Source organism: Limanda limanda, chromosome 8 (genome assembly GCF_963576545.1).
Source record: "Limanda limanda chromosome 8, fLimLim1.1, whole genome shotgun sequence".
Lineage (NCBI taxonomy): Eukaryota > Metazoa > Chordata > Actinopteri > Pleuronectiformes > Pleuronectidae > Limanda > Limanda limanda.
This window is the reverse complement of record NC_083643.1, coordinates 19,360,612-19,375,452: the sequence shown is the minus strand read 5'-3', so window position 1 is coordinate 19,375,452 and position 14,841 is coordinate 19,360,612. Positions and strand designations below refer to the sequence as shown.

The 14,841-nt window shown below is 39.1% G+C and overlaps 3 protein-coding genes across 3 annotated transcripts; all 3 read right to left on the bottom strand.

Annotated features, from left to right (window-relative positions):
• Positions 1–1,875: 1,875 nt before the first annotated feature.
• On the bottom strand, positions 1,876–4,094 carry bpgm (2,3-bisphosphoglycerate mutase). Its single transcript, XM_061077008.1, has 3 exons — positions 4,038–4,094; positions 2,750–3,372; positions 1,876–2,226 (listed from the first exon to the last, which is right to left on the bottom strand). Exons 2-3 carry the CDS (start codon positions 3,348–3,350, stop codon positions 2,051–2,053), a joined length of 777 nt encoding a protein of 258 aa, XP_060932991.1. The 5' UTR covers positions 3,351–3,372; positions 4,038–4,094; the 3' UTR covers positions 1,876–2,050.
• A 2,153-nt stretch (positions 4,095–6,247) lies between these two features.
• Positions 6,248–9,705, bottom strand: LOC133009713 (troponin I, cardiac muscle-like). The gene is made up of 6 exons (XM_061077251.1): positions 9,691–9,705; positions 8,301–8,345; positions 8,038–8,169; positions 7,458–7,547; positions 6,735–6,908; positions 6,248–6,334 (listed from the first exon to the last, which is right to left on the bottom strand). The coding sequence occupies exons 1-6, from the start codon at positions 9,703–9,705 to the stop codon at positions 6,248–6,250; spliced, it is 543 nt and encodes a 180-aa protein (XP_060933234.1).
• A 1,688-nt stretch (positions 9,706–11,393) lies between these two features.
• LOC133009424 (troponin I, slow skeletal muscle-like) lies at positions 11,394–13,097 on the bottom strand. The gene is made up of 4 exons (XM_061076927.1): positions 12,978–13,097; positions 12,818–12,907; positions 11,633–11,806; positions 11,394–11,553 (listed from the first exon to the last, which is right to left on the bottom strand). Exons 1-4 carry the CDS (start codon positions 13,080–13,082, stop codon positions 11,464–11,466), a joined length of 459 nt encoding a protein of 152 aa, XP_060932910.1. The 5' UTR covers positions 13,083–13,097; the 3' UTR covers positions 11,394–11,463.
• Positions 13,098–14,841: the final 1,744 nt, after the last annotated feature.

Genomic DNA, 14,841 nt, shown 5'->3' with positions numbered 1-14,841 from the left:
CCTACATCAAATTACAAATATATGAGTCTTTTCTACCCTTTTAGTATCCAACAGATATGTTCTTAACTTATCCTCCTTCCTCTGTTGACCTAACAGACCAGTGTACACATTAACAGTGGCAAAAAAACACAGCAACAACAGAAAACACAAATGATACAGTACAGTTACAAACAATAGACACAACGAAACATACAAGTCAGTAGCCTGTACCACACACACCGCAACAACATGATAGGACAAGATAGTGCTGCAAGAGATAATGTGCAGACTCACAAGGAGTTTGTAACATTTTCACCCACATCTCAACATCATATAATTGCACATATATGATAATACTTTAGAATTTAAAATTCAAATCATAATAGTGCTTTTTTTTTTGCAGTTTAACTGCAATTATTTATCCAAAATAATGGTATTTAAAATTCATGGTTTTTCCTTTTTTTGTAATGAGGAGACAAATTAAAAATCCTCCAAATATGACACACAACATTTGTCTGCCACGGTTTTAATTCAAGATTTAATGTATTATACAGAATAAATAAAGCTTATAGATTCCCCACTTCAGCTGTCATACTTACAATTTTAAGTAGGACATTTTAAATAACACAGCATTCTGTGGCTCACAGTTCACCAATCTCCAGTTTGCCTTTTAGTTTTTATGAGGTAAAGTTTGTTAAGAGTAAATAAAATCACAAGGTCACAAATAACTTGGTGGCACTGAATTAATAGCGAAGGCACATTTTTAAAATGCAAAGTAATAATATTATAAGTTTATCAGTGTAGAAAAGCATCATTAAGCAACGCAGCCTAATTTTCTTCTGACTGAAACGAATCTGTTTCAAAAATTGTAATCTTCACCAAATTACTTATAATCTATACATTAGTCAATAAGTAAATAAATAACAACTTTAGGGTCCCTATACAGTCATGTACAGGGACAATTAGCTTAAAATTAACATTTGAACCAATCACTTGCTCAGTGCTTACACATAACACAGTGCTGAAACATTTACAGTACATCACTGGACTTCCTCCTGTGGCAGAAGAACCAGTTTGACCTGCATCACCCACATCCTGTTTTTTAGGTCAGGACACTATTTCACATACAGTAACTTCACAGTGTGGCCCCGTTCAGACCTGGTATTTTTCGCATGTCTCAAGAGAGCCGATCACAAGTGGATTCTCTAGGTACAACAGTGCACACCTGATATTAGAGTGTGTCTCCACATGCATTAAGAGTGGCCGCTCAAGGTAAAAACTTTTTTGGTTCGATATGCATCACATAGGGAGAGGCGGTGGACTAGTGGCAGAAAACTTGGACTACTGGCAGAGAAGGGGTCTCTGGTTCGATGCTGGTTCGACTCCACGGTTCGTCTCCTCGGAGTTTCGGCGGAAACTTGCCTGGATGGTGTAACGAACCTGGACAAGTTCAAAAGGACTCTTCTCCCTACCCTGTCTAGTGCCCCTGAGCAAGGCACCTTACTCCCCCAACATCTGCTCCCCGGGCGCCGTACCTGGCAGCCCACTGCTCTGCTCTGCAGTGTGTCCTGCACCAGATGGGTGAAATGCAGAGGACTAATTTCCCCAATGCATGAGTGTGTCTTTGCATGTTTGTGCATGTGTGTGGGATTAATAAAAGTGTATCTTCTATCTTCTTCATATGTCATTCCTGTCTAGACAAAGATCAAATTATGACTTTGTTAGCTAATCCGAGTAAACAGACGGAACATTGTCAATGCATTTGTGAGTGTGTGTCTGGGGAGATAAAGAGCGAGAGATATTGTGGTGGTGGTCACACATAAAGTATGGGAAACACTGATACTAAAATACTTTTTACTAAAGTACTTTGTACTTAAAGCTTCCACTTGTGATCTGATCACCTGAGACATTAATACCAGGTCTTAATGGGGTTTAAAACGTACTCTTGTTCTTTTCATCGTACCAACAATAAATTGATGCTGTTGGTATCGTCTACTTTTTGAGTATTTCAAAGAGACTCTGTAGAGACATGAACAGAGCGATATTCAGTCTCACAGCCAGTTTAGTGCATTCATGTTGATGGTCTGGCTTTTCCCTGGTCCTCCACCTTTTTAATGGCTGCCTGAATCTTCGCCTGGTCTCCTAAGAGCTGTCGTGGTTTCACAGGCCTGAGGTTCTCATCCAGCTCCAGCAGCACAGGTATCCCTGTGGGCAGAGTGACGCTGGCTATGTCCTCGTCTGATATACCTGTGGAAACAAGGGCAGTGACACTAAAATCCTGCTGAGCGATGTAACTACAGCCTACAGAAAACCAAAATACAAACTACGGCTGACAGTTGGCTTCATGCATGAGTGCAATGTGATGACATTACGTTTAGGAAAGCTGCCAGACAGTTAGATAATTGCCAAATCACAATAGCACAGTTGCAGACTGTGCCGATCCTGTGTGGCATATCATTTTGTAAGAGTCAATATGTGTTAGGTTACTGAGTGGCCTGGGACCCCCCCGCCCCCCCGCAGCTTACGAGTGTGAGGAAAGGTCAGCGTGGTTTTCATAGCCAGAGCCGAATGTAACATAAACTCACTGGCCTTTTTGTACAAGTTCAGCCTGCCATTTCTGGAACTGAAATGTGTCCAACCCAATTCACTGACTGTGATGAATAGAAACAGCAGCTTGTAAAGAGCTCGTAAAAAGGGGTTTCATGCATTCACGGTTCAAAAACAAAAGCTGAGAGAACAATGTGTATAAGAGATCCGTTCAGTTGCATACCTTCCAGATGTTTCAGCAGGGCTCTGCAGCTGTTTCCATGAGCAGAAACCAGCACAGTCCTGCCTCTCCTTATCTCTGGCACCACAGTGCTGTCCCAGTACGGAAGCATTCTGTCCAACACCTCCTTCAGGCTCTCTGCTCGGGGAAGACTCTCCTTCGGCACGTCACAAGTGGTGTACCTGCGGTCGTTGTAGATTTCCAGGAAGTAAGGATGAGATTCCTCGATCGAAGGCGGGGTGATGTCGTAGCCCCTTCTCCACAACTTCACCTTTTCCTCTCCGTGTTGCAAAGCCATCTCCGCACGGTTCAAGCCAATCAGGGAGCCATAGTGTCGCTCATTCAGTCTCCAGGACTTGACGACAGGTACCCACTCCTGGCCCATAGCCTCGAGCACCAGCCAGGCGGTTTGGATAGAGCGGCTCAGTATAGAGGTGAATACCAAGTCGAACTTGTAGCCCTGCTCCTTCAGGAGCCTGCCACAGTCCTGGGCCTCCCTTAACCCATTCTCGCTCAGCTTCTGGTCCACCCAGCTGCAGAAGCGGTTCTCTTTGTTCCAGGCCCCCTCTCCATGCCTCAGCAGGAACAGTTTGTATTTGGACATCAGAAGAACCGGCAGTGGGAGCCTGCAACACATTCAGTCGTATTGAAACATAAAGGATCATGATAGCAGAAGTGAAACTAATCTAAACAGAAGTTGGCAGCGCACAATGTAATGGCCTCAGTTAGTGTCCGGGTGTGTATCTGATCCGAGTTCAGGAGCAGGGACTTGAGGCCAGCTAAAGGTTAGAGGTGACCGTGTAAGGGCAGATAGCTACAGCCCCATCAGTTAATACATTAGTCAAATTATTGTGGATGATCCAGACTTTCTCTGGTTTAGGAACGGAGTAAGAGTTTATCACAAACACAGAGAATCTGTAACGTAGCTTCATGGCAACATCTCCATTTGAATTCAGCACAGATTCTTAATTCTCAAATAATCCTGTCACATTTTAAAACACAGAAACAACACTATATTTAAAAACATCTTAAATTTGGGTGTACATATGCTGGACACAACACAACAGCAGCTTAACGACCGTAGCTAAGCACAATAAGCAAATATCCCAGAACCCGTTTCACGCTGTAACGGCTTTTTAGCGCGTTTGAATGAATGGATCGGCGTGCCGCTAAATAACCGTTAGTCCCGCGATTATTCTATTTATAAACCACCTTACTTGTAAAAAACAAACGGCCACGTGGTCCCCTCGTCCCAGAATCCCCAGAGTACGTATTCAAAACGTCGTCTTACCCTCAGATGATGTGAAATCCGGCTTTGAATGTCTGTGGCGCCGCGGCGAGTGTTGACAGTTCCAGGCCATGCACACAGCAACCCTGCAGAGGCCAGTGATCGACGTTCCAAGCGTCCAATCGGAGTGGCGGCTCGAGCATGTGGGCGGGACGTTTGTCAGATCTCATGCCCATATTAGGAACGGTCGTAGTGTTAGAGAGCAGAGGGGGCGGGGACCGTGTCAGTCATGGATGAGGAGACATCAGTTGTTCACTGTGCAGTTCACAGAGGTTTCATGGTGTTTGTGAGAGGAACACTGCTGCTCTCAGATAAGAGACAGTGTGTGTTTGTGTTTGTGTGTTAAACTGGAGGCAGACGTGTGACAGTGTCAATGTGAGGAAGATCTAAGCTGTCAGGGTTTTGAGTTGCATCAAAACAATGGTGATATTTTAATTTCAAGTTTGAGAAACTGTCACTTGAAGTCCACCATAATGTTCAGCACAGTAAAGTGGGAGAAACAGTTTTTAAATGTGTTCACAATAAAAGGGTTAATGTGTTGATGCCAGTTGCCATTTAAGAGACCTTATTAATTTACATTCCTTTACCTTGGATTTTAGAGCTGCAATGAATCGTCGATCAACAGCAACTTAGAATTGTTTTGATAATCCACAAGTTGTTTTGAGTCGCAGAAAATTCTCTGGTCTCAGCATCTTCGATTTGAATGTTAAAAAAACATTCTGCCGTTTATGAAAGCTGTAATGATTAATTTGGGAGTTTTTTCTATTCCTAAACAAACTATATTTGGATAAATATTGGGCTCTGGAAGGTTTAGGGTGGTTGTTTAACTGGAATGACACATCGCTCCACCAATGCCAACAGTTTTCTTATGAAATGATATATATATTCAGTAGAAATCAATAAAATGTTGGAATGTTAAAGGAAGAGAAAGACATTTCCTGGATCTGCCCCCATGATCCGGAAACAACCCAAAATTTAAAGAGTTCTCCCCTGACCCAAAATCTGTAGAGAAGCTTTCATAATTCGTAATTTTGCTCTCAATCAAATGGACAGGGGTGAAAATATTACCTGCTTTGGCATTATTGCACTATAATAGTTATCAATAGCAATGTGTCAATGGTACAATATGTGTCGACACAATACCACGTTTAGCACATAATCTACTTCAGATTTATAAAATTTATCAAGTGTTTTTCATTCTCTGTTCATAAAAAAAGATTTTAAACTTAAAAGAAGTAATAATGTGACATTTATTGCGTTAACTTCTCGTTTGGCCATTTTATAGCAAGTTACTGAAAAAGAAATCAATAGCCTAAGTGATAATAATCATTTATAGCCCTACTTGAGATTTGATGTAACCCTCATCTTGACCAAAAATAAGTGTATCACGGTTTACTTTATTCTACATCATTATATTGTAAACTATGAGAGAAGTCAACAGGTAGGATGTGTCTGCTTGTGACCTAAAAAGGAATGTTAAAATCAGTAGATGTAGACAGTAGATGTATTTATGAAAGTTTTGTGACCTATACCAGTATACTTTGACAGTACAGTGAAGATAACTGTTTTCAATCTAAAGGCAGAGACGACCATTCTTGGAGCAATGTCAGCAATAATGATTTTATTATTTGCTTCTTGTCAATACAATGTCAGCGGATTCACTCCACATTCATTTTCATGGGACGCTCACCTTGATGTGACTCCATGAACAGTTCACTGCCAAAATTAGCTGTCCCTGGAATCTGTCCCCTAATCAGACATGCAAAGTGTCCTTGCAGAAAACACAAGAACAAATGCAAATGTTGTTCTCCAAGTTCTATGTTTGCATGACTCAGGAGAGGCAACACATTTGCATTCCCTCTGATTATTGCCTGTTTATTGAATAATAGATATGGACAGCAAACAGTGGTGCTGTGTTCATAAACTCACAAAGTTGCTAAGATCTACAAAAGCACAACTGCTCAAATGCATCAAACACATATGTTTTTTCATGTAAGAGTTAACATTACATCATAACGTTAAAAAAACAATATGTAAACCTCAAGAAGTGCCATGAAATTCATATGTTCACTATTGTCATGTTTACAAACAATTGAAACACCAACATGAAACCTACTGGTTATACTGGTCTTCACTTTCACTTTCATTATAAAGTGAACAATAGTCACATGATTCACTGCTTCTACCTGCTACAGAACATATTCACTTCAAATCTACTGTCCAGCATTAAACAGCTTCTTCCTGCCCTCCATACCAGACATGGCGTCCACGTTCTTACGCCAGTCGGTCACCTCCTCTTTCTGTGAATACAAAAAGTATCAATAAACATTTACATCGCTGAATGCTGATTTTAACACAATCATTTGTTAAGGATACATGCATGGTAATATGAATATTTTCATTTTTGGTCAAATCTGAATCTATTTCAATATCCCCACCACCTTTTTTTGTAAATGTTAAGAAATAAATGTCTTTAGCTTCAATAGTAGCGCAGTAGTCAGTATGACTTCTATGTCATTGTACAATCCCCAAATATAAAGTCTAACCAGCCGCGAGGATTTATCTTAACTGTTTATTAGATTGCTTGTATTAATACATGACCCAAAGCAGAATTGATAGTAGGTGGATGAGGTCAATAGACCCATGATGTTTTGCAGTTTAAAATCTGACAATAAACTGGTCACAGCCAGCGACTCTTACCTTCTCTTCCTCCTTCTTCACAGTCTTGAGGTTGGCCTTGAAGTCCACCGACTCCTTGACCTTGCAGCCCAGCAGCGCCCCCAGCATGGCGTCAGCAGACACGCGGACCCTCTTCAGGTTTGGTCTCTTCATCTTGCCCTTCAGCTCAAAGATCTTCTGTGACAGGTCCGTAATCTTTTACCCACACAAAAGACAAAACCGTTTTCAACATTGCCATCAAATACAAATGTATCATTGAACATAGAGTATGTATTCCTCAAATTTGTAAGATGATTGAAGCTATTGTTGGGGACTTTTATGTCTGTTAGATTCAAGCCCTTGCCAAAGGAGACAGTGCTGATGAAGCCTTTCACCACCAGGTTTATCTAAATGAATATTTCAGCATAGTTTTAAATCAAGTGTCTGGTGATATTGCTGCACTAGTGCTCTTCTTATGATGCACTTAACTTAGCCGTAGCAATGGAGAGGACGTGAGCTACAGTAATCAAGAAAAAATGTTCAGGGAAGAAAAACTTTGGAAGCATCCAACAACAGTTTGTGATGCACGGTTTAAAAATAAACTTGGTGATTGGTCTGAAAAAGAAAATTATCTACAGTGAGAACAAACACAGACTATGGCTGTTGTTGATTTGCCAGAAGGAGGAGATAAACCTTCTGCACTGCAGGTTGAATACTATGTGAAGAAGGATAAAGTTAAAATGTTTATTTGCAAATATTACTTACCTCTGTGCTGTGTTTCGACACTTTTGAATTAATGTCGTAGCGCTCTTCATCAACCACGTCAATTTTGTTGTGTAATTCTTTGCAAATAGTCTGTGGACAGAAACCTTGAGTGCATTAAAGTTTGCACAGTCAAGCTACAGCATGTGCATAAGAAAATATTGCATATCATAAACATAAAGCTATGTAAGACATGCAGCGTTTTACTGCATAATTCGTACAATACACAGATTAACCTCGGGGTCAGAATTAAAATAGTTGATTTTGAGGTCTATGGACTTTTCAAGCTAATTGTTCATGGCAAGAGATATGGCTTGTTTGGGTTTTTTAATTGATATCTGTTCCCATAAACAAAATTACGCAGACCTCAGTTGTTTTTTGGAGGCTGCAAACATCTCAGTGGTTATCTCAAAAACCTCAGCCAATAAAACCAAACCTAATTGCTTGTGGCTTGATACAATATGGAAAAGAGGGAAAAGGGGATTTGGGTGAAGTGACAGATTTAAAATGTTAAGACAATCATGTGATTTAATCTGAGTTGACACAAAAAAATTATCCTTATGAGGATTCAAATGCTTCATACCTGTAGATCCTGTTGAGACAGGCCTGACAGCTGGAGGCCTGGGAGTCTCTCTGAAAGGATTCTCTCTCTTTCATCTTTTTTGAATTGCTTTTCAGTCTCCAGCATAGTCACAGCCTTCTTCAGCAGTTTGGTCTGGTGCACAGCACATAAGCGCACAGAATTACACTTCGGCCAAGGAGACAATGTATGGATTCCAGTATTCAAAGCATGTCAATTCTAGTACAACACCATCCAAGACTAGCACACAGAGGCAATGAAGATACCTTCAGGAACAGTCTCCGAGAGGCGGAGAGTTTGGGCTTTGCTTTCTGTAAAAGAGAAAAAGTACAGTTCAGTTTTTTAAATACAGTGGATAACCTACGTCTAAGTATTGAATTAACAGACATTTGACTAAAGAAACTCCATGAGAGTTATTTCTGCTCATCTCATTTAACTCTGAAACCAGTTAATGGTTTTATATGGAAGTTATCCCACATGGTTTCTTGTTGAGGGTGTGATGCCACACATCCTCTGAGCAGTGCTACTTCTTCAAGGTGGACTTGATGCTACTTTGACTTGTTATTGGAAAGTGAAGGAATGAGTGGACAGCAGCCATGGCTGGGTGGTTAGCATGCTTCAGCAGAGGCAATGATAGAGGGGTAATAATGATAGTCTATAATTGTAGCTTGGCGTCATCAGGTGTTTCAGCCTTTTAATCGCAATAACGTTAAAAGCCGAACCTGAGGGAGTATGCTGAGGCTGAAGGTAAATCTGACCACTGGCTACTGCCTTGTATGGCAGTGCTATGAAAGCCATGTGGCCCGCTCAGTAGATCAGACATCATTACTCCATGGCTTTTTAAAAACTAAACTAAATACCTACTCTCATAGGCAGCAGAGTCAGAAGCTGTCATGTTTAAGAAACAACATTGAATTTGGTTGTAATGAAAGTAAGTTAAAACAACACTGTAGTACCAGCGTTACAAATCTCATGTTAAAAAAAGGTCGGTAGTGAGTTGGGGAGCCTAATCTCATCAGGCAGGTGTTCCAGAGCCTCGAGGCCCTGACAGAGAAAACACGGTCACCTTGAGTAGCCAGCCTTGACCTTAGGGGAAGCTAACAAGGGCAGGCTGGACGATCTCCGGTTACGACTGGGATTGTAGGGAGGCAAGAGCTGCCAAATGTAAGGGGGGAAGAGCTAATGTTGAGCTTTAAAAGTTATTAAAAGAATCTTAAAATGAAGAATTGGCATGATATCAGACCTACAGTTTGTTTTAGTTAAATACGAGCAGCAGTAACTAAGGTTTGACTAAGGCTTGTTTACAGGGTGTTATAATAATCCAGGTGGGAAAAGACAAATGCAGGTATTAGCTTTTCTTAGTCAGGGAGGGATAGAATTCATTTAAATGGGCAAATATTTTGTAGATGGAAGTAGCAGGACTTAATGATTTCATGAATGTGTTCCGAGTGTGCCTGCTAGCTGGTCGGGACGGAAGGTTATTGTATCTAAAGCCCTTTTTTTTTAATTTGGAGTATGAAGTCAGTTTGTTTTTTGCAAACAAATAATATAAACACATTTTAAATTCTGCAGACCTGGCTGGTAAGACACCTAGTTTACTACCTGAGTGTCACAACCAATAAAATCTAGTGTTTAATTGTCAAAAAGTCAACTCACCACAGGCCTATCCATTTAGGACCACGGTGTAAATAATTCATAGAGAGAGAGAGAGAAAGCAGAGTGAGTAAAACTTTTCACATTGCACATTGATGAAAGTGTTAATGAGACCTGGGTCCGACTACTTACGCTTCAGACATGGTTGCAATTTAGTGAGTCTCCCTTTTTTAAATCTGTCAATGGAAAAAAGAAAGTAAGGAGAACATTTGTAAGTATGTAAATAGGCATTAAATGTACCGAATATATACACATATTCATCTACTTTGTGAAATTGGGAAAAAGTGACCGTCAGTTTTCATCAGTTCTACATTAGAAAACCTCTAAATTATAGTAGTGAAGAATAATAAGTTATGACATTGCTTAAAGGTCAAACCGGACTTAAACAATACTATTTTAAACAATGCCAAAAATAGTTAGAATCAGCTGACAGGTCATAAATCAAAAATGTAGACAAAGACCAAAGCAGTCAGGATTATTTTAATATAAAAAACTATATTGAGTCCATATTAGTACATTTAAATAACACAATATGACTAATGGTCTAAAAAAGTAAAACACAAAAATCTAATTTTACAATCTCATTTGTTGTTTATAACTTCAACTTGTACCTCTGCTCGAGCTCAGAGGGACGCAGCGGATTTTAAAACTGTGAGAAACCATCCCCACCCCCTAATAACGCCTAAGATATTTTGAAACAATATATACTTCATTTAAAAACTATATGCAGTTGTTAGAAATTCTAGCTGTAGTTTGAATATAAATGCTCTTCTATTCTTGCTGATGAATTTGGAGTATCATCAGCTACTGTGTGTTCCAAGTGTGTTGTAATTAAAAGCCTTAGCTTTGTTTTTAATAAATATCTTGTAATGAGAATTCTTACCTTGCAAAGCAGTGGACAAATACTCACAGGCGTCTTTTTCTGAGCCGAGAAGACAGAACGAAGGTGGATATATAGATTCCAGCGCCCATGTGAGTGGCTTACTAAAATAGACCCTCTGTCCTCACCATTCTTGTGCCGCATCCCTCACATCTCATATGTAGGAGGTGTTAAATGTCTCGTTGGGACTGTTCACTTGTGATGTTCACTTTGTGAAGTCAGAGCTTTAATCCATTGTAATGTGTAGGAAATTAAATGAAAGTCTTTACACAATCCGTGTTGATTATCAGATGACACAGTGGAGGAGATCAAGACAGGGTTGATGTGTTTTTATTGAGGGATCATTGCTGGTTCCAACTTTGTATCAACAACATAAGCAAAAAATTAAGATAAATACTCCCACTGCTTTAATTTTAATATAAACTACATTGTTAGTATTTAATTTTGGTACAAATTGTCAAATTGGATGCCTTATAAACTAAATGGCAATTGATCAAAACAGATAATTCAGATTATGTGAATTAATGAGGGACACAGTCCTCACAGATCCTCAGTAGTAGTAGTTGACACAATAAACACATTGAAAGAATTATACTGCCATCTAAAGGCTATAGTGGAGAACTACAACAAACAACCACTGCAGCACTATTGCACATTATTTAATACTGAAGTATATTAAAGTCAAGTCATCACCAAACAAGAGGATAACAACATGTGTCAAAAAACATTTATTATTTTGATTTTTTTTTTTATAAGTTGAAACAACATGAAGATTAAACAGACCCTTTTTAAAATATTCACTAACTGCTGTTTTTTTTGGGTGTTAATCTCATATAGCAATTCATACATTTACATGATATACATCAGATGGTGGGTTATGCTGGGAATTATTTAAATTATTTATCAGAGGTATTAAACAGCTTCTTCCGGCCCTCCATACCCGACATGGCCTCCACGTTCTTACGCCAGTCAGTCACCTCCTCTTTCTGCAGAAAACACATCATGGATAATGGAAAATAAAGCCGCTCTGGGTTTTTGAGAATCAAAAGCAAAAGCCAGACTCACCTTTTCCTCCTCCTTCTTGACCGTTTTCAGGTTGGCCTTGAAGTCGATGGACTCTTTGTGTTTGGAGCCCAGCAGGACGCTTAGCATGGCCTCAGCCGAGATCTTCACTCTCTTTAGGGTCGGTTTCTTGAACTTACTCTGGATCTCAATGATCTTCAGGGTCATGTCGTCAATCTAGGCGCAGGGTCGTGAGATAGAAAGAGTTTATATTAAACTCGCTGTGATTGAGGAAGATAAGCTCACCTATCCTCCATCCATATGTAGATTTATAAAACTGGCTTTTATCAATGTATCTGCTTGTATTAATCATAAATTGAGAGCTGACCACTGGACATTTATTGAAAAAGAAAAACTCCTGACATTCAGCATTCAGTTTTACTCATTATATTGAATTTACCCATATGAAGAAAGATGTAGTTAAAAGCTCTGGAAGAAGTACTGAGACACTGAGTCAAGATATTTTTAAATCTAATAAACTAAACCAAATTGTTCAGATCCTGTTGTGGAGATTCTGACTTCTTCTAAAATGAACAACTTGTGCCTTCCTTCTTATTTCTTTAATGCTGATTCAACTAAATTCATAGACACTTTGTCTTGAATACACTGATATTTTAAAAAAAAGCGAATTTGCATATTGTAGCATTTACCGATAAAGAATAAATAAAATGTTCAAGGAAAAATGTGATTGCTACTTTTACAGATATGTATTCACCTCTGGTTAGGAAGCAGTGAACCCAATGGTATTACAACTCTATGTTTGATTAATAACCGTTAATAGCCAATCATTGCTCAATGTATGATTGGTTTAACTCAAGTATAGAATATAACTATGTGGGGGTTTGTATTTCATTCGTATCAGTCTCGTAATTCAGTTTACTGGCCTGTTGTATGGGCAAGTTTAATAATGTGACTCTTGATGCATAAATAAAGTCACAAGCTGACTGTTAATGCTCTGAAACGATCACGTTAATTTATATTTCTATTTGAAGAAGAGGAGCAGGCCTCATGAATAAGATTCTGTTATGTCTTGGTGTTCTCAGAGCTGCCAGTAGAGGGCAGTGTTTGACCGTTTTTAGATACTTCCGGTAGTGACCTTGTCCTCACATAGAGGGCGCTGGACGTACTAAGGTTAAACACATTTCCACAATGCTCACAGTCCTCCCATTCATTGTTGACGTGCCTCACCTCCTTGCCATTTTTGGAAACCTTCAGGCCGATGTCATAGCGCTCCTCGTCCACAACATCAATCTTTTGGTACATGTCTTTGCACAGATCCTATAAAAGAACACAGTGGACTGAAACTACTCTTAAAGAGAAAAAAACATTTTAAAATGAATTTTCCTACCTGTAGATCTTGCAAAGACAGACCAGCCATATTGAGAGGAGGAAGTTTTTCTGCCAGTACAGTTTCTCTCTCCCTAATCCTCTGCTCCTTCTCCTCCTGCAGCATCTGAGCTGCAACTGTCAACAGTCTGATCTGTGGAAAACAATTTAACTGATCTCTAGACCTACTGGAGCAAGAAAAATATACTAAATGTCCAAATAAATTTAGGAATTTTCAAACATTTCTATGATACAACTCAGCCATAACTTCATAGTGAAACAAGTTATCACCTGAATACAAGCTTAAAAATAAATATCTCTATTATAAAGTGTGCTGACTATGGCATTCTAAGATATATAACCTAACAGTTCCAATCCTTCATATTATATATAGTTAAACATAAAAATAAATCAAATATAAAAAGCTTACCTTCAACCCCAGCCGTCGACCGGAGGAGATCTTTCTCTCTGTTTTTTTCTAGAATTTAAAGAACATTTCAAATCATCAATACACAGTCTGTTGTGAATGACCTTAAATTAAAAAATATGATTATTTAAATGACTTTAATAGAGAAACATAGACTTGAAAACAGGGTTTAAAATACAGATACTTACAGTTCTGTTGGAGCATTGACAAGAGGGAGAAAATATATGAAAACACTTCAACACATGTCAACACGTTGTTTTACGTAATAATCTGAAGCTGTCACTGCAAACATCATGAAGCGATCATACTCACTCATCAGCCATGATCGTCTTAAACTCTCACACTGAAAAGCAGAAAAGAAAGGCAGTTGCATAATTTACATTTTAATCAAAAAAAAAATACAGTATATGTGAAGCTGAATCTTAGGAAATATTAACACTTGTGCACTTTATTACAAATAGAGTAAGTTCCCTTCACATTGAGCCCTGTTGAACTGAGAACGGACACTGAAGATTGATGATCTTCCCTGTTCAAAGTATTTCATGCACTCCAAACAGTTATTCACACATTAAAACTGCTGGTGCACACCGGTATTAATAGTTTACTCCCCTAATTGTTTGCCTTTTAGAGGATCTTCAAAGTTACGTATATCCTTTAGGATGTACGATAACATTGTGTTGGTAAAAAATTCCGTGTAAGTTTTTTATGATGATTCACATTTTCCACATGACATGCAACCAATCGATGATCCCAACAGAATTAAAAAAAAATGTTGTTCTTCAAAGATTTAAGTTGTTAAGTAATGGTAAATTAAAAAATTGCAATGTAATTTTACATGCAATATGCATTCTTACAATATAAATCTAAGTATGAAAAATACAAAAAGCCAAATTCTGAGTCTGGCGTTAACACGACAGATGAGCTTCTCTGCATAGGTGACAAAAAAGGTGAACGGCCAGATAATCCACAGGCATGTTGGATGACAACTTTCTGCTCGTTGTTAAAGTTTTAACCACAAGACATTACTCTGCGTTAGAGCTTTTACAGATTCTAAGATACCAGTAGGTTTTACCAGGCTGAAAGAATACTTCCTAATCACAGAATCCATTTCACATCACCTTTAATCACTCAATCTACTTTAATCCATAAGTATCAGAAGAGCACCTCCGTACCTTAGTGAAGCTCCTCGGAGAAAGTGTGTGTGAAGGGGCAGCGGTGGAGAAAAATCAGATTTATAGTGTCCGTGCCAAATGCGGATGGCTCTCGAAAATAGACCCCTTGCAATCTGTGCTACTGCTACTGTGTGTGCACCAACACTGACATTTACTGGTGTACGAGGCATCTCCACAATATTCAGACAGGAAAGGGGGTCATTAAAGTACATTTATGGGCCTAAACCTTGGGCCATCTGGCCTGGGTTCCACAGCACCTGCTGTCGGAGGTGGCAGGGAGCATTTAA